Below are 20,724 nucleotides of genomic sequence, written 5' to 3' on the forward strand. Positions count from 1 at the left end.
GCTTTGATAAGTACAAATATAAATTCTATTACTCACTCTCACTGCTGCTCTCTAAATAAACTGTATTCAGAGAACACAGCTTCTGAAGCTCCTTGAGGATGACCATGTGCACTCTACCCTTGTGTGCATAGCAAATGCATTCTTTCAGTATTAAAATTAATATATGCTCATAGTATTTTATAGGCTATGTATTATATATAGTATAACATACCATATACTATATACTGTATATATACACATATGTATAAAATTAATATAAGTACGGATAGATGTAGCAAACAGGTCTTTCACAATCAGTAATCATACTGGGTGGGGTGGCAGGGGGAGCAAAGAGGGGGAAATGCTGAAACAAATTCCTCCCGTTAGCAGCTAAAGCACAAGAAAGCACTCTATTGGTAGATACACACAGCGGATTGGGAACGGAAGGGACTGAAAATTTGAGCATGCATAACCAATACCGGTAAGTATGTTCCACAAGACAAAATCAGAACTTCTTTCACAGCAAAGGTGGCTCATTAATCAGGATAATTGTATAAGTAGTGAAAACCAATTAGGGACGAAAACCAATTCTTTCTTCCAGCAGCGCTTTCTCTAATTCTTCATTAAGCAAGTCCATAAAGTTCAATCCCTAGATTCTTTTTCAATATCCAGATTCATCCCAATATATCTCCATAAAACTATCCCCTTTCATTGTAAGCCGTTAGAAATCAAGTTACCCTTTCCCAGTAGTTTTAAACCTGCTAACAAAGACTATCTGTGCTAAAACTGTAAGGAAGGTTTTCCTTTTCTAATATTCAGTTTAAAATAAAATATACTTATACACAAATCTTAAAATCTGTATACATGAGCTGCCCCTTTGGCTACAAACTAATTTGTGGAATATTAACGTTTGTTATCATTTTTATGAGTACCAACTCCTAAAAGAACTCTTCATCATGTTAATAATTAATTGTAACTCAATAACTTAAATTATGGGTCAAAAGATGTAGAAATACCATTTCTACATGTCTTGTTTTAATTTTTTTTTTTATACCTACTATTAAATTTTACAAGACTTTTCATTTACAGACTATGATTAAGGCTATGCCAGCATTCCACTTAAAATTTGTTTTTGAAGGTATTATTAACCTGGCTATTAAAACCATACGCAACTTTAAATTCAGTGTAAGGTTACCTATTCCAGCACTCACTGGAAGTACATACAGCAGTAATTGAGGACTAAAGAGTGAAGCTCTACAGACTTTCTTTAATCAGTTGGAAAAATATTGTATTTGCATGCATGACTTAAAATAGCGATGACAATCATGTTTCCTTTGTATGCTTTTGGATACTCTTCTGGATACTTTTCAATGGGATGGACTGTCAGGCACAAAAAATCTGCAGTAATAGTGCTATGCTGTTTACAGCTTTCAGGTCCAGAAAAACTAAAAATTATTAAAGAAATACTGAGTTCCTTAAAATGAAAGAAACCTGTTTTCCATAGCCCATCTCCTACAACAAACAAGTTTAGATAAAATTCACAACTACGGCATTCTCATACTTAATCCATATCTTGCTTATAAATGAATATCCTGTACAGAAAATAGTATTTCTATTTAAGTAATATGACTAGTCATCCCTCAGTGACAGTGAAATGAGTTTTAATCACAAAAGCTTAAAACTACTTATTTAAATTAAAACAAAAACACAAATAAACCCCACCACATCCACATCTGCCACCACAGGAAGTCACTACTGAAAATGTTTTCTTGCTATTCCTTCCTTTCAAATAGATGTTATTCTATCACCAAACGATAACTTTGAAAGTGACTGAGTTATTTGTTTATTTAGCATAAGAGACAAGAAAAATCAAGTGTTTAAGTAGTGTATTCTTTACCAAGATTCATTCTTGAAATATACTTTCACTACTGAAACTCCATACTTATCACAGGAACAACCATTACCGTTATTTCCAAGGTTAACCATTAAAATCAGAGAGCCCAACACTCTTAGAATAAATACATAATTTGTAGTGTAAGTACTAGCTTTTAAACCATTCAGCTGCTTCAAAATTAACCAGCTCACACATTCATCTTCTGGTTTTCTCCAGCCAAGTAGTCACATGGAAGAGAAAAATCAAGAGGCTATTTCATCATCTAGCTTTAAATACCTCTTTTAAATCTCTCTTTTCAGTGGTGTCTCAGGAAGTGCCACTGTGATTATAACACCAGCACACAGACATTACCGTATCAATGAGCTCTATATGAATTACCCAAAGTTCTCTACCTAATACACGTTGCCTCTCATCTTTCTGTCTCTGGAGATAGGAGCCAGGAGTTTGTTCCCTGTTCAAAGGTATGTACCAGGGCACTGTAAATGCTGATCCACAACTAAGGCACTAGGATAACACTATTGGACAAAATACTTGGTGTTTTTAACCTTCATATAGTCACTGTGGATTTTGCTTTTCCTTCTCTCATACTAAGAGAACCATTTAGATTCAAAAAGAAGGTAAAACAAAAATCAGCACCATTAGCCTAAAGAACCCAGAATATTAAGAAAAAATGACAAATCTTAATTTGATGTGAGAGAAAGCAGAGAGGAGAGGGAAAGAGCTGTACAGCAATCTTGTTTTATGAACAAACATGGAGATACTCTTTTCCAAAAGTCTTGCAAGCAAAGAAAAAAAAGAGTAGTTACGACTGTCATTCTAGTTTTTCTACAGAACAGGAGATTACATGTGAAATGAACAAAATATATAGACTGGATCCAGCTACCTAACATGGTGCCACCCCCTCCCCTCTGCCATTTTTCAAGTAGCAGCACTATGTAACAGGAGCACTGAGCTTACTAGAGTCACGACATTTCCAGTGATTTCTTTCTTTAGGACCTAGGCATCTAAGGAGGTTAACAACCTAACTTCTGTACCTCTGTTCATAACCTTACTCAACCCCCTCAAATACCTCCCTCCCTCCATATACTACTATGCAAAAATTGCCAATACTAGACTTCCTGAAAACATAAAAAAAAAATTTCTTACATGATTTAACAAATAGAGAGAGAAAGGAACTAGCCAGGCATGCATCAGTGACAAAGCCAGAATGCATTGATTTTATATACCATGCTGCATGAAATAGAAATTTATATTTTATTTTTCTATATTCTATTTCTACATCATAAAAATATAGCAGTACTGTATTAGCAGTTGCATCAATGAAGTATTTTTCAAAAATCAAAAGGTCTGCCAGACACTTTAGGTAGGTTACCTAAAAAAAAAAAAAGTCTAATACCCTTAGGATTCAATTACTGAAGGTGTTCAGCTCCTCAAATGAATACTCAACCTAACACATTATTTTTAGTGCACAAAGGAGATACACAAAGCATAGACAAAAGTCTAACAGCTGAAGTTTATGCATTACAGATTACTTTTTTCCCCTCTAACTTAAATGGGACTATTATTAAATCAAACTACAGACAGAGACAGTAAGATTTACTGGAATTTTAGTACTACCAATTAACTGTAAGATAAAATATTCTCAGCCACAACTCCTCCAATCTGAAATGAGCTTTTACTCAAAATCCAGATTAGACAAGGCTGTTTTTATTTTAGGTATTAGTGGAATGTCAGAGCAGCTGACAATATCAGCTGTTTTACAGATAAAATATTTCATTCATGTAAAGTATTTCATTCCTCCCCAATGACTACTCTTCCAGATGACTTTTTAGTGATATCCTTGAACACACATTCTAATGATCAACACAAATGTCCTAAAGCATAACACAAATGCATATGCATTGCAATTCAGTGTCTTATTAACACAGCTTACCTGCAACCCTTAGCAAATTTGCAAGTCCCAGGAGCTTAGCAGACTGCTTATAGTTTGTTGGCAACTGAGCAAGACAGTCCTTGATGAGACTAAGTCGATCCGAACATAAACGCACTGTTGAAAGAACTGGTATTAGAGGCTGTCCAAATGAACCTTACTGCTGTATTTCTGGTTAAACAACGTAGGTGCAGAAAGAGCACTAGGGAGTATAAGAATGCAAACGCAATCTGAAAACCAGCCCAAAGTTACTTGCATACAGAACCTCAATCATACCTATAAACAGAAAGTTAAAAATAACACAACAATATATCAGCCCAAATCACTAGCAAGTCAGGCTGGGAAGGGAGGAAGAAGAGGGAGACTGACCTGAATGAAAACTTTTTTTTGTTTCAGGTTTTCAGACTCAATGTTTTTAAATTTATATGACTAACCATATGCCTTTCTACAATTTTTTTTAAATATCATTTGTGCAACATTCTCAGAAAGACTGCCAAAACAGACATTAACTTTCATTCAGAATGTTGTAAATAACTAATATTTCATGCTACATCTTATTTTAGGGTGGACAGGATACATCACACAGACTGAAAGAACTGTCATAGGCAAAATCTTCAGGCTGTTTCAATTTAATTTACATAAATATTTTCTGAGCAAGTGGAGGGATAGCCTGCAGATCACCAGGTTATGTTAACCATACCCTGAAAAGCTTATAACTAGTACTGTGTTTCAAAAAATATTTTACTAAGAATTAAACAGTTACCTTAATAGTATAATTTAGTATCATGAACCTATTTCAGCGCTCTTTTTAGCTGAATAGTGGTTGGCTTAATAGTATATATATTGGCCTTAATAGTATATATTAGCTAACTTAAGTCTGCAGCTTTAAAAACATGTTTTCATACCATGCAAGTTCTCAGAACACAGAGGTCAAGCATGCAAATCTTCCACTTAACGCTCAGTGAGACATTAATATCTGCATGAGGGATAAACTCTGCAATAGCATATTGGGCTTAAAACATATGATACCATTAGGCTTCCCAATAAGACCAAACAAGCACATGCATAATGAAAACTCTGTTAGTAAATTCTGGAAATCAAATTAGACTAAAACAAATTAAGAATGGAGGAACAGGAAACAATTACACTTTTAGTTTCATTTTTAATATTCTATCACACGCATATATTAGTATACAGCAGTAAAACGTTTTCATTCACTGATTGTATAAGCAAGACTTCTTGTAGTATCTAACATAACTGAAAGTAACCTGAAATAATACCATGGGTCAAACACTTTAATTAAAGATGGACTTTTCGTCACCTTTTACATTAATAAGGAGTCTCCAAACCAGATTTTATTGAAATACATCGTAATAGTAGTTCGCAACCTTAACTGCTGAGTTTGCTAAAAATACAAGTCAGCGGGGAAGCTCTACAGAAAACTAAACATAAAAGTGCAAATAAAAGTCTATTGCTAATTCTTACTGTGGGAATAACCGATCTTTAATGTTATTTTAATGACATTCTATCAAAGTAACTGGCCATTTAAAGGCTTTCATTACAACTTTAAAACATAATTTTAATCTTATTAATTTGATTTACATGAAAGATAGTGAAGAAAGGATAAGCCAGGATCATTAATGAAATTACAGACATGATTTCACATATTCTAATTAATGTAGATCAGTTGTATTACACATACTGTTAATGCAGTATTATGTTGCCAATTTTTTTAAAATTATACATTCATGTCCACACCGAAAAAGATCAAGAAAATATACGTGTACTTTTCCACAGCCTGAACGAACTGACTAAAAAATAATTCCGCTCTAGAAGTCAACAGCGCAATATTGCAAGATCTAGAAACCAGACTTATTCTCAGTTCAGAAATGGTAAGATTTCTGAATATACCATATGAAGCATCAGCTCACTGTGAAGGAATACTTGGTAAAAAAAGAGTACAAAAAGAACACCAAAGTTAAGTAACAACAGCCACTAAGAATACCCGCTTCATTTTCCACAGATCCACAAGTGCTTTCCATAAATCCCAGTATTTCCCTGCAGAGTGCCAGAAGTAAAACACTACCATCAGCACATTTCATTGGTACTCAGTGCTCTTCTCAGTCAGGTCTTTTAAAGTGCTTTCAATTCCAGCGTTAATGCAGTTTTACATAGTTGCCCACATAACGTACATTCAAGTGCCACTGAAAGCCAGGTAGATGAGCTCTCTTGCATTTCTTTCACTTAACGTGGGGGGTTTGCTAATATTGGGTCTGTGAGGCAAGGGTTTGGGGGGGGGGGGGGCGGAGGCGGCTACAAGGGTGGCTTCTGTTAGAAGCTGCTAGAAGCTTCCACTGTGATAGAGCCAGTATCAGCCGGCTCCAAGACAAACCCATAGTTAGCCAAGGCCAGGCCCATCAGCAACAGTGGTAGCACCTCTCGGATAACATATTTAAAAAGGGGGGAAAAAGAAGCTGCGCTACTGCAGCCCAAGACAGGAGTGAGAATATGTAAGAGAAACAACTCTGCAGACACCCAAGTCAGTGAAGAAGGAGGGGGAGGAGAGGCTCCAGATGCCAGAGCAGAGGTTCCCCTGCAGCCCCTGGTGAAGACCATGGTGAGGCAGGCTGTGCCCCTGCAGCCCATGGAGGTCCACGGTGGAGCAGATATCCACCTGCAGCCCGTGGAGGACCCCACGCCGGAGCAGGTAGATGCACCCAAGGAAGGCTGTGACCCCATGGGAATCCCGCGCTGGAGCAGGGTCCCAGCAGGACCTGTGGACCCGTGGAGAGAGAAGCCCACACTGGAGCACGTTTTCTGGCACCTGGTGGGCACCTGGCATCCAGCCAGGGTCAACCCACCACATAAAGCAATGAATTTTGTTAGTCTGGCACAATCTATAAGCAATAAAATATACTGCAATATATTCCATCTTCCCCTTTACCTCATTGTCCATAATCATCCTTTCTTTCCCACTTCTGTCCAACAGCTTTCCATACCATTGGAGTCAGAGCTCCAAAACAGATTTTAAAAGTTTTAAAAAAGTCATCAGAAGAAATACCTTGTAGAAGTTCACTTCCTTTGTCATTGGGTTTTATATACTTCGAAATGAAACAGCCAAGTGAAGACAGAAAGTACCTCTCTCCCACCCATTATTTTAAAGCTCATCAGCACATGAGCAAGTGCAGATTATTTTCCAAATAAAAGGTGAGCTCAAACTATTTCTGCTGAAGTCACTAGGAGCTTCAGATAGTCAGTACTCTAACTATTAAAAAGTCCTGCTAAAAATAAGTTCCAAAACACAGATCCAAAACACATATGTTCCAAAACACATATGCAGACATCTTTCTTATCTCACATCAACTGAAAAATGCTTTCAAAAAAGTAATTTTTTGGTATATGCCTGTAAGCTGTTTGGAGGCAAGGAAGGGACCCTTTAGTTTACTCACGCAACACTCATGCAATAGTAAATTATTTGTCATACATATTTATGCCTGTGATTCAAGTAATCATATAAAGAATAAAAATATGCAGTACCTTGTAACGGTAATATTTTCACACCAAATTCTTCAAGGTAGCCGAGAGCACGAATGAGATCTAGCTCCTCCTGAATAGCACTCGGACAATCTACAATAAGTTGTAGACAGCACCTAAATAGGAAGGAAACAAATTTTTCCAAAAAAAGCTGAATAAATTCAAAGTTAAATTCCTGGGAAAAGTTCACCTGGGAGTAAAAAAAAAAAAAAAAAAAATCAAACAAAAAAACACCACACCAAACACCCAACGTACAAACTGGAAGGTTGCAATAAGGTCTCCCTGGAGCCCTCCCTTCTCCAGGCTGAAGAAGCCCAACTCTCTCAGCCTTTCCTCAGGCAGAATCACCTCCCTTGACCTGCTGGCCACGCTTCTTTTGATGCAGCCCAGGATATGGTTGGCCTCCTGGGCTGTGATTGCGCATCGCTGGCTCACATCCAGCTTTTCATCCACCAGTACCCCCAAGTCCTTCTACTCAGGGCTGCTCTCAATCCCTTCAGCCCTGTAGAATAATTGCTGGAGGTAATTTAGGAATTAAATTTATATTAAAGATACAGCATTGAAGAAATCTTCAGGGTGGAGTGTGGCGAATATGCAAGGAATCCATCCCACAGAAGTTCCCTAGGCAACCTTAGATGTTGGCAACACCAGGGGAGCTTGGTGTGCTGACTCTAAGAGAAACTACACGGAGGGTGGAGCGGAGTGGAGACACCGTGGCCAGGCTCTGTGATAAGACGGGAACTTGAAGGTACTATGGAACTGACAAGCTGCATATTTACTACCCTGAGCTGCATATTTACCACCCTGAGCCAACAGTCTGTCATTTTTTGACAAAATACTATCCTTTGGGTGAACTTTGCTCATTATAATCTCATTATAATACCAGAAAACACACCTCCATCCCAAGGCTCCCCACCTCCAAGGTGCGACCACCCCTCACTGAGCTTGCGCTCTGAATTTTTCTTAGTCTATACCTTTAAAAGTAAACGAGAAACTTTTACACCAATTACAATAGAGGTATGTATGACCTGTAAGGACAAATAATATAAAATGGCTTAAGAGAGGAAGGATGCCAGGGAAGATACCATCGCAGACCACCTCTGACACCTGGGATCAGTTGACGGGCTGAGCCTCTCTTCCCCCCCACAGGGATGCCTTTGGGTAAGATTCAAACACTTGGTTATACAGAGTGCTTCCCCGGGAAACTTAGAAATCTCTATAGAGTTGCTTTATAACTTAACGCGTTTGTAGCCAGGATATATTACTCGTATTCTTGGTATTTGCACATGCTTTGCAAGCAGTAATTTTATCACCGGCAATCCAAAAGAACTTGTGTATCTGTTGCTTCAATAAACTGCACTATTCACTAATCTAGGCATGAGAGTTCTCATTGAACGCCACCAAATCCCTTAAGTGTGGCCGTGCTAGTTCATGGAACGCGACTAGACTGAAAGTGTACAGCGTTACGAGTGTATCCGTAATCGTGAGAGTTCTATACATTGAAGGCGACCGGGCTTGTAACATCCTGACGGTGTTACGAGTGTATCCGTAATCGTGAGAGTTCAATACATTGAACGCGACCGGACTTGTAACACAGAAAAATTGGGCATCACTCAGAATCTAAGCCTAGCCACCCCCAGCCCCTCTGATATCTGAGGACAAGCTGGAACACAAGGGGGTTTATTTTCTGCCAAATTGCCTTGCCCTTTAACGCGACAATCCCTCAGCTTGTATTGATACTGGGGGTTGCCCTGACCCAGATGCAGGACCTTGCACTTGGCCTTGTTGAACCTCATGAGGTTCACAAGGGCCCACTTCTCAAGCTTGTCCAGGTCCCTCTGGATGGCATCCTGTCCCTCAGGCATGTCAACCACACCACTCAGCCTGGCGTCATCCGCAAACTTGCTGAGGGTGCACTCGACCCCACTGTCTATGTCACTGATGAAAATATTAAACAGTACTGGTCCCAGTACAGACCCCTGAGGGACACCACTTGTCACCGATCTCCATCTGGACATTGAGACGTTGACCACTACCCTCTGGATGCAACCATCCAACCAATTCCTCATCCACCAAACAGTCCACCCATCAAATCCATATATCTCCAATTTAGAGAGAGGGATGTTGAGGGGAACCATGTCAAAGGCCTTACAGAAGTCTAGAGAGATGACATCAGTAGCTCGTCCCTCATCCACTGATGTAGTCACTCCATCATAGAAGGCCGCTAGGTTGGTCAGGCAGGACTTGCCCTTGGTGAAGCCATGCTGGCTGTCTCCAGTCACCTCCCTGTCCTCCATGTGCCTTAGCATAGCTTCTAGGAGGATCTGTTCCATGGCCTCCCCAGGCACAGAGGTGAGGCTACATCATATTACAGTGCCACATGCAACAGCAAAGGACTGGACTGCTGAACCAAAAGGTCTGTTCCAAATAACTGTATTTTGTTCCTGCTGCTCCAAAATGAAGCCAATCACCTGTGAAAACCAAACAACCTCTCTGCCTCCTGGCTTAGCCCAGAGGAGGTCTTCGCTCCTATGCATAGAGGAAATCCCACCACTACAGTATCCTCTCCCCATACAATTAGGTAGCAAATAGAGAGATTTTTATCTGGGCCAATTATATGCATACAGATAAAATTCAATTGTAATTTGGATATTATAACCGTGTATGCACCTGCTTCATTGTGATGGCAACTTTTGCACAGTGTATCTAGTAGCACTGGTGTCCAAAATGTAAAAAGGCTCAATTGATTTAAAAAAAAACCCAATAAATTATATTCATATAAATACTCATATATTTAAAATAAAGTTATATTTAAAAAAGCCAGTGACTCTCGGGCCTTTTAGGCCTCCAAAGCAAGTATTTACCTAGAGTGCTTATAAGCAGTAATGACAAGTCAATAAACTGTGTTTTAAATAAAAAGGCAGAAATAGAGCTAGCATTATATAATTAATACTGTAAAAATGACTGTTTTCCAACTTTGACCTAAGGCAATAATGCAAAAACAAACAACAAAACCCCACAAAAATAATGAAAAAATCCCTCATCATATATATTTGTGTGCGTGTGGATTTGGGATGGGAGCGAGGAACAAGCTGTGAATGATTAGGGAGAAAAAAACCAATGCTTTTTTAGTCATTTTCTAGTTAAGTTATGGAGAATGTAACCATATCTCAAGGCAAACTGCAAAAATTTTTCCTTTAATCCCTAAAGGAAAATATATGATTTGTAAATCCATAAAACTTTATAGTAACAATATCTTATTGAGGAAAACTTCTGAACTTGAAGAATAACTAATGACTGTATTACTATAGTCAGTACTCAAAAACACCTGGTAACATGTATGTACATACCATTATGGGTCAAGATGAATTTGTATATTGAGGGGAAGAAAAATAATTTAATCTTTTTATTGTGATTAGTAGGTAAGTGTACTCATGTCCAAGTGAAAGTAGTACTTTATAAAGACATATCTTCCTTTGTAGTTGAAACAAGTTTTTTTGTTTGGTTATGGGATTTTGTTTTGGTTTTTTGTCATTTGGTTTGTGGTTTGGTTTTTGTTTTAATAAGTGCCTTAAGGAAAAAGGAAAACTCATTTAGAGTAACACATAACAACAATACCAATGAAACAGCAAATTCTTAGAATAAAAGGGAAAGGCTAGAAATAAAGACATGCCTCTATTTTAAATATTCAAGGTAAGCCAAGGCATCAAACTTCTACATAGGTAATACTCAATTGTTTTACCTATCTGCATCTAAACGGTGAAAGAAAATACTTCCATACCTAAATCTATACAAGAACGAACACCCACACTGCAACCTCCAAGGCTGCTCTATGGCTGAATTCCTTTCTGAAGAATTATTTGGCTTATTTCCTAATGTAGCAGAGAGACAGGTGGCCTCAAATGAACTCTCAGAATTGGGAACTACCAAAGTAAGAAATGAAATGAAATGAAAGAATCAGCAAAATGCTATTTTCTATTGTGATAGTAACTGGGGGCCACAATTGTGGTTCAATGCTACGACATGGAAAAGGTTCAAATGACACACACACGAAGCTTCTTATCCCCAGAGAAAGACTTGCATGTTTCTTCTTCCTCTTCAGCCTGAGTTCTGTAACAGATCATTCCCGCAACCAGGGACCGCAGCGGTGTAACCACACACAAAGCAAGGCGAGGGGGGAAAAATACAAAAAACAAACAAACAAAAAAATCTTACAGAAGCCAAAGATATTGTTTCCATTTACCACGTAATTTTACATAAAGAGAAATAAACGCACGTAAGATTTCCCCCCTCTAAAGGGAAAACAAAATTCAAGTTTCAATTAAAAGAGCAATATATATTTAATTATATGATAATTGTAAATATACCTGGCCAAATCCATACAACTATCGGTCAAACTCGTTGAAGAATTGAAATATTCTCTGCCAGCAGCCAAAACCAGTTCGATACTTTTTGCATAGCTGACTCGGTACTGTGGCTTCCCTTTTGATGAACTTGGCAGATCCACTGACCAAACACTGCAATGCATCATTTGCCCAGCCAAGTGGATATTGTCTATACTGCTTGAGCATAAAAGACTTTCTGTGAATATCTGAAAGAAAGAACAATAATTTAATAATCTGCAGCAGCAGTTTCCAGTAACCTTATCTGCACTGTATGGAACCAACCCCTTTGAATAAAAGGATCTTTGAAGTCAAAAAACTATATTCAGCAGAAAATGTAACTTCTACCAAGAAGAGTATTCCCACAATTTATTTAAGTAATAGAATTTTCAGAGTGCTTGTATTGGGTTTACATGGCAAGGTTTTGGTAGCGGGGGGGCTACAAGGCTGGCTTCTGTGAGAAGCTGCTAGAAGCTTCCCCTGTGTCCGATAGAGCCAATGCCAGCCAGCTCCAAGACAAACCCGTGGCTAGCCAAGGCTGAGCCCATCAGCAACGGTGGTAGTGCCTCTGGGATAACGTAATTAAGAAGGGATGAAAAAGGCTGCGCTACTGCAGCCGAAGACAGGAGTGAGAATACATGAGAGAAACAACTCTGCAGACAGCAAGGTCAGTGAAGAAGGAGGGGGAGGAGGCGCTCCAGGCACGGGAGCAAAGATTCCCCTGCAGCCCCTGGTGAAGAGCAGGCTGTGCCCCTGCAGCCCATGGAGGACCCCACACCGGAGCAGGTGGATGCACCCAAAGAAGGCTGTGACCCCATGGGAAGCCTGCACTGGAGCAGGCTCCTGGCAGGACCTGTGGAGAGAGGAGCCCACACTGGTGCAAGTTTGCTGGCAGGACTTGTGACCTCGCGGGGGACACACGCTGAAGCAGTCTGTTCTTTAAGAATTGCATCCCATGGAAAGGGTCCACGCTGGAGCAGTTCATGAAGAACTGCAGCCCGTGGGAAGGACCCACGTTGGAGAAGTTCATGGAGGACTGTCTCCCATGGGAGGGACCCCACGCTGGAGCAGGGGAAGAGCGTGAGGAGTACTCCCCCTGAGGAGGAAGGAGCGGCAGAAACAGCGTGTGATGAACTGACAGCAATCCCCATTCCTTGTCCCCCTGTGCCGCTCGAGGGGAAGGGGTAGAGAAAATCAGGAGTGAAGTTGAGCCCAGAAGAAGGGAGCGGTGAGGTGTTTTTAAGATTTGGTTTTATTTTCCCATTATTGTACTCTGAATTGATTGATAATAAATTAAGCTAATTTCCCTGCGTCAAGTCTGTTTTGCCCTTTACAGTAATGAGCGAGGGATCTCCCTGTCCTTATCTCAAGCTGTGAGTGTTTCATTGTATTTCCTCTCCCCTGTCCATCTGAGGAGGTGAGTGAGAGAGTGGCTTTGGTGGGCACCTGGCATCCAGCTAGGGTCAACCCACCACAGTACTCCGGTACTATAACTTTTTTAAATGTAGTTTGAAAAAAAAAAAATCCAAGTACACTAAGCCTTAGCCTATCACAAAACCATCATCATTAAATACATAGCAGTTCTTTTTGAGCTACTTCAAACTGTACAACTATAGAGAAAGAGTGACTTTTTTATGTATAAGTTGAATAGCATTGCTTTTTCCCTTCAGGTTTTTTTTTTTTTCTAACTTGCTTTCAAAACTTCTCCCAAGAGCTAATCAGATTGGTAGCCATAAGCCATTAAATCTTCAAACTGTACTAAGACACTCTTAAGCTTTTAAAAGATGTGACTATTTAAACACTAATTATAGTGGACACAGAACTGTTTCTGTAATATACTGCAGTATATTGAAGTGAAAATCTAGATAAACAATACACGTCACAGCAAATTCTACACCAGTGTAATAGCTGTCCTTGGCAAATATTAATGCCATAGATTTGGGCTTTATGCACATGCAGGGGTTTTTTATCCTTCAATGAAATCAGATTTCTCATCTCACATTATTTTACTTCAACTGCAAGCAGTAGAAAGTCCATAATCCTATAATGATCTTGGATAATATTATCAAACCAGAACTTCATATTTAAGAAATGCTTGGCTGAAGATAACATTTAGCTAAAGGATTTTTTATTGTCATTAGTTTTAAGTGTTTATTACTACACACATTTGTACACAGAATTATGAGGTCTCAAGAAGTTGACTCAATTTAAAAAAAAGTTGAATTCTAGTAAATGATATACAGGATATTTATTAGAGGGCTTTTGATGAAATTAATTAACCCAGGAAGTTTCTGGTTTGAATGATAATACCGTAAAAGAGCCAGTAGACAACCAAGTAACATAACACATGAAAATGTATTTACATTTGTGAGCAACAATACGAAATGAGAATTTGTAGCTTACTTGGCACATAAATCAGTAAGGAAACATAAAACTCACCTCATAGCAAGTATCTGAATGTAAGCATGTATATACTTTCTGCTGCATGCCTAACATATCCTGGAGCAATTCCTTCCAGCGTGTCTCACTGACTGATGGTTGCCTACAAACATTTTTAAAATTAAATATTCTCTTCCTCAACCAATTTAAAGAAAAGCAGTAGATAACACTACAGTTCCATCACCAAAAAGATGAGTTCTCTCAAACGCTATTTCAATCTTTAATTGGACTTTTAACCAGAAGTGATTTAAAAACAGAATGCTTTTAATATTAATTGACATTAAAGCAGTGTCTGTGGGATAAAAATTGTTTGACAACAATGCAGTACCCAAAGTGGTTTTCCTGTTTGTTTTCTGTGGGATAAGACAGGGATTTAAGCAATCTTTATCAAGATCCCCCAAGGAGGTTTTGATAACTTCCGATAGTACATCAGAAAGTTGGAAGTGCTATCTTCCTGCTGATCCAAGAACAGCTGGGTAAAAACAAGTTTGTAACAGCAACTGAGGATCATTAAAATGCTATTCATTGTAGGCAATCTCAAAGGACTAATCAATTGCATGGAATCACAGGCGAATAGAGCTGCAAGTTTACTCTGTTCCTTAAATTGGAATAGTATTCAGATTCTTGACCCTCTGGATCCATGGATCTCTGTTTACCCATAAAGCTTCCTATACAACTTCAGGTGCTCTATCAAGACTTTTGTTAGTAAAAACACTATGAAGGTTTTTTGACATTATATTGAGCCTTTCAGATTAAAAAAGACTTTAAGCTACACAAGCTAGTCCAGCTAATAGTGATTTTCTCATGTCGTAACATTAGCTTTCATTTTGGCAAAAGCAAAGGGTCTCTACAAAAAGTGAAAAATCAACATTTTTCCTACAGAGGCATTGACCTGATCTTTCTAAAGAAAGGTTTTTAGAAGTCAAAAAGCTTTCAGCATGTCCAAGCAAAATACTATCCTACCATCACCAATAAACTGTTGTGCATGTTTACTCTAAATAAGAAAAAAAACAACCCGCAGTGATGGCTGTTTTTCCCAGGGTTCAATCATTTATCTGCTTATGCCAAGAGCTGTGTAATAATTCATCTACAGTTGGAAGGCAAATTAAATGAAGTAGTTCTTAAATAGAAAAATCGAAAAATTATACCGGAAATATAAGAGGTAGAATCAATATGTAAAAGCAATAAATTACCCTATTACAAGAGCTCCTAAGAAAACATGCCAAAAAGAAAAGAAAGCATTATTTTACAAATCCTACACTCTCAATAAAATTAAATAGGTCTTAAAGGACCTCGTTTACAATATGTTAACTTTTACTGTTCATCATCTTGCAGTATTTTGCAGCCAGTAGGCCTTTTAGGCTTGTTTACTTGAACACAAACATACTGAAACAGGTTTGAAGCAAGACAAAGTTGTTTGAATGTGGAGAATGCAACCAAAACACTAATCATGTTAATTATCAGTTTAACAGACATGGTTTTATGTACACTGTGTTCAGTTTGAACACTACGGTTCCCTACTACAACAAAACAGGCAGGCACGCTCTCTGACAATAAGTACTATTAACTTATTGTCCTTTCCCCCTCATCTCCCATTCCCCTTTGAATACTAACTTGCGACTTGTGTGCCTCGTCAGCCTAATCATCAGTTTCCGTGCCTCCTCCGCATTGTCCTTTGTGTCTTTCACAAAGGAAACAGGTTTCTGAAGTCCATGTTTCTCCAACAGCTCTGACACACTGTAAATGAATAGTCAACATTTTTTAATTCTGCACAGTTGTACAAGTACCTCTGCTACAGCAGTCTTAAAGATGTCTCAGACAACGTACTGCAAATGCAAACAGTCTCCATAAAGTCTATAACAGTATGGATTAGCCAGAGTAACATTATTTACTCAAAAAAAAAAAATTAATACTGTAGGGTAAATGCATATCACCAATAACCTGACGACATATCTTCACAGCTTTTAGTTTTTGATCACCCAAAGCGTTACAGAGTATCAAGATCAAAACAAATTCCCTGGATATTTCAGAAGTAACCTTCTTCCCTCTCAGAAAAAAAAACCAAAACAAACAAACAAACCAAAAAACACCACCCACAAACCACCACACCACCAAAACCCACCACATACCAAAAAAAACCCCAAAAAACCAAAACACTTTCATTCCAAGGAAAATATCTTGCTGATATTTTACAGATTATCTTGGTTTTAGTGCTATTTACAAGACAAATATTCTTGCTGCTTTCTTGTCATAAAAAAGTTCTTGACTATGCCTAGTGACTTCTTTAAGAATACATTACTTATTTTAGCAAAATTAAATACCTAAGAATTTGTTCCAGTTCATCTACTTCATCATGAAGAGTGTTAGTTTTATCTGTTTCAGGCCTGCAAAGATATTATACAATTAATACTAAATATATATCTCCATACTTCTTGCAATGTCTTCATATAATTCATATTACACAAAGATAAGCAGTTTGAAAGCAGTTGGATGAAAATCAAATATATGTTGCTTGAAAAGATCAAAACTGTTCGCCTCTTACTGGAAGGATAGCTAAAATTGAGAGGGTCCCTCAGTCTCCCAAGAACAGAGCTTTTCCTTCTTCCTCACACTTTTCTCAGGCTCTCTCCTTCCGACATGTAAAAGATATTGGGAGAATAGTTTACATCTCCTCCTCATGCTTTCACTTTCGAGAATTACTTGTCCTTCATATAGGTCTTCCATATAGAGACCTTTGTGGGACATGGTTTCATAGGCATGGTGGTGTTAGTTGATGGCTGGACTTTATGATCTTACAGGTCTTTTCCAACCTTAGTGATTCTGTGATTCTGTCTCACAAGGCCATATTGCTGCTTATAAGCTAAGTGCAAGACACCAGTAACTGTAACAAGACCAACAAGACCAGTGAGATAGCACTGACACTTGGTGTCAATTCACCAGGATATATAGAACTCTAAGAAACTAATGCAGAAGCCCCGGTCTAGGCTGCTACTTTAAATCATGTTTTGTTGCATTATTTGGTAGAGTACATATACAGCACAAGCGCATATATACAGCACAAGCGTACATATGACCACAGCAACTCAGATAGGAACAGAATATTCCAGTAATATTACCTACCCTTTAGTGACTTAACAACCATTTTTAAAGCATTAATTTACAACTATATTTAACATATCTAAAATATTTACAAATAACTAGCTGAAAATGTTTACCCATATCCTCTTTGTGGAAGGCATTCCAAAATATCGTAACAGAGAGAGAGCTGGTCATCTCGTTCACAACTATAAATACATTCCAATGCCGTAATCATAAGCTGGTCTTGGTCAGGAATAATTTTTTGCTGACACTAACAAGAAAAGAAAGCACATAATTTTTAGTTTTCTGTTTCTAATTCAACAGTTAAGTTTCTTCTGAATTTTAAAAAGATGTGTACTCCAAGTAAATAAATTGTCTTTAGCTGTAATTACAAGTTCTCTTGCTAACAACTTAGTGAAGTACCTTTTGAATTTACAACCTGAAACATAACTCAGATAGTTTCCTACACCGCAGACACTGGAAAGAACAGTGCTACGCCATTATAGCCTTTCTAAGAAATTGAGAGGTGGAGAGGGTGCAGGGCAGAGGAAGGCAACTGCTGCAAACATTTGTCAGATTTATTTAATATGTACAACAGTATCAATATATATAAAGTAGCTGTGTTTTTCCTTAACTGGTTGATTTCTGTCCCTACACTTATAACATTCAATACTACGCAAAAATGTGCTTATGTGTCCTAGAATAATTATTTAAACTGTAGAAGGAGCCTGAAATACTCACATGCAAGGTAACTTCAACCCTTACTCATTGAACTTTTGGCTCCATCCCAATGGCGCCCATTTTATTCTTTACACTTGTTGTGTAAAGGGCGGGGGGGATACCCCTATCTTTTTTGAATTTTGAAATCTACTGCTAGTAAATTCCTCAGGAAACAAATATTGGTGAGATCAAACTCTTTCATATCCATTTTTTAAAAAGCAAATATGCCAGGAATTCACCTTAAACATGTCACCATAAAATTAATTCAAAGAAGAATCTTTACAATAATTTTTGTTTTACTAGGTCAAGATCATAATTACATTAGTTTGATAATCTCATCAAGGACAGTTTAGCTGCATCATAACTTATGCTATAATACCTTTTAATTAATGTTTTCTAAAATATAACAAATTCTGGGTCCAAGAAGAAGGGAAAGATCAGAGGCAATCTGATTTAGAAGATGAACTAACCCTATTTAAGATTTCACCTCTTCAAGACAAGAATTTCCAAAGAAACCAGTAGAATCATCAGGGCTTTATACTTACAGCAGGTTTTGAATTCTGAAATATCTTCAGAGGTAGAGTCAGGTCTGTCTTTGCTAATGTTACTAAATATTCTTTAAAAAGTGAATTTGCAAGACCAGGGGACTGATTTTCACAGCGGTGGAGAAATGGGATCATCCACTGATAAACATTCTTCACATATTTTTCATCAGAGGACTGGAAAGCGCCATGAGTTACAGAGAGGAAAAAAAGAACAAGTTCAGCTTCATTGTCCAAAACAAACACGAAAACCAAAAACCAAAAAGAACATATTTTGATCAATATAAAAGAAACAGTATCTTCACCTATCACAAACAACAGCTGAAGCCTGATATTCACCACTACTGCACGGATCAGTACATCAGGAAGCACTGAAACAATCCATCATCTTTCTGCTACCCAATGGCTTGGGGAAACCAGGCAGTACAACAGTAAAGCCCATTACATGAGGAAAACCTAGCTGTCTTCCTCCTGCAATTTCAGAATGTGTGAAAGATCAGCTTGCATTCATGTCCGAGTAGCATTACTTTCAGTATGCAAGAATGCAAAACAGAAAAAAAAAATGATGAGTTGTTACATAAACCCTAGCAAAATTTTTGAAAATTCTGAGGAGCTTCAAGTGCATGAGTATTCTCCTCTGGTGCTTACCTATTCTTCGACTGAGCCCTGTTCAATCTCTAGGTATTTTTCAACCTTTCCAAAACGTCTTTTTCTATTCTGAAATGCCATGCACAGGCTAAACACAGAGAAGATGAAAAACACACATATGCCAGAGGGGCTAATATTAAGATTTTTTGCCAATATTTAAAGTCACCAAAAAAAATCCAAGGAAAACATTCAATGTTGTTGTATCTCCAGCATCATCAACAGCTACACTGAAGATCCTTTAGAAAGGGTCAGTGAAAAAGCAATTTACAGCTTTCGAAAGACGGGATTTATTAAAGCTTAGTCCTGAGCCTAGGACAAAGAAACAGGTCTTTGAGAAAACTGAGCCATTTTAGCTTTTGTTAAAAACAAATAAAGAAAGAAAAAAACCCACCACAACAAAAAAGGAACAGTAAAATTGTTGAATTCTTTTTGAATTAAAGGTGGAGGTTCATCAGAAAAATGTCAGCCACTACCAGCATTTCTACATGCATAGGATCTAGGGTAACCTGAATTACTGGAAATCAAGGTATACTTACTGATTTATTCAAAATACTTACATTCTTCATCAACAGTCTCAGCTTTTCAATGTCTTTCATCTCTACAAGTTCCTTCAAAGTTAAGGTTCGATCACCATCGGTCTCATAAACTACTGTCTCAAGAGTGATCAGATTGTCACAAAGCACCTGCAGGCCAGGAATATTCCTCTCCATGCCAAGACGAACAAGGGACAGAGCACAGTCCACCTGAAAAATAATTAAAAATCCCTGCTGTACAACTGTTTGCCAAAAAACAACTTCAAGTCCAATCTGCGTCCTGTTTGTGTGTCTATTTTCTTCCCCTGTTCCTTTTGCTTAATAGGCAATTCTAAGTTCCTAGAAGTTTTTGTGGATTGTATATTCCTAAATGTATTGCTCTTCTCAACTTTATAATATAATGCTATCAAATAATGCTATAAAATGCTTAATCTTAGTGGATAATGTCATTATAGGCTTTGACCCAGATGCATCCTACTGATAGATGCAAATTAAGAGAATACTATTTCCTTCCGGAGATCACACACAGAGATGCGTCACCTCATCTCACTGCATGGAATACGAAGGATTGTTTTAAGCTAAGATAATCAGTTAACTGACTGAAGTTATGCATACCTCTGCATGTAACATGACTTTCTAGCTGACCATGAATTAATAGTTTTAATTGTTGCATTTTATTTCATGGAAGATAATGACAGTCTTTTTCCCTGGTGACTGAAAATACCTTTATATGAAAGATTCTGTTTCGATTTCAAAGTACACAATATTGGCTGTACATACTCAGTAAGCAGACATAAGTCTGGAAGAGCAGAACGCAATTTAATTTATATGCTAGTAATTTAATTGATCCTTGGAAGTTGCTTTTATTTCCATACCTACTGATAGGCTGTTAAGATCACAGGGAACTATGATTAAAGAGCCTTGGAGAACTGCAAAGTTGAAGAATAAAACAACTCGCCCATCAAAACTAACTCATAGTGATACTTCCAGCCTTTTCATGCAGCTAAATTGGCTTGAGAAGCAATAAAATACTGGAGCATGTCAG

At 37.9% G+C, this 20,724-nt stretch overlaps 1 protein-coding gene across 1 annotated transcript in view; it reads right to left on the reverse strand.

The window, feature by feature from the left end:
• The window catches only part of NBAS (NBAS subunit of NRZ tethering complex), a 195,410-nt gene that overhangs the window by 120,883 nt on the left and 53,803 nt on the right, over nucleotides 1-20,724 (reverse strand). Inside the window, exons 24-32 of the mRNA XM_059835890.1 lie at nucleotides 19,704-19,889; nucleotides 18,502-18,675; nucleotides 17,374-17,507; nucleotides 16,480-16,542; nucleotides 15,773-15,895; nucleotides 14,159-14,261; nucleotides 11,705-11,928; nucleotides 7,341-7,453; nucleotides 3,807-3,920 (exon numbers count right to left, since the gene is read on the reverse strand). Coding sequence (XP_059691873.1) covers nucleotides 3,807-3,920; nucleotides 7,341-7,453; nucleotides 11,705-11,928; nucleotides 14,159-14,261; nucleotides 15,773-15,895; nucleotides 16,480-16,542; nucleotides 17,374-17,507; nucleotides 18,502-18,675; nucleotides 19,704-19,889 — 1,234 coding nt within the window. The remainder of the gene's footprint in view (nucleotides 1-3,806; nucleotides 3,921-7,340; nucleotides 7,454-11,704; nucleotides 11,929-14,158; nucleotides 14,262-15,772; nucleotides 15,896-16,479; nucleotides 16,543-17,373; nucleotides 17,508-18,501; nucleotides 18,676-19,703; nucleotides 19,890-20,724) is intronic.

The sequence above is a fragment of the Gavia stellata genome, chromosome 2 (assembly GCF_030936135.1).
Source record: "Gavia stellata isolate bGavSte3 chromosome 2, bGavSte3.hap2, whole genome shotgun sequence".
Lineage (NCBI taxonomy): Eukaryota > Metazoa > Chordata > Aves > Gaviiformes > Gaviidae > Gavia > Gavia stellata.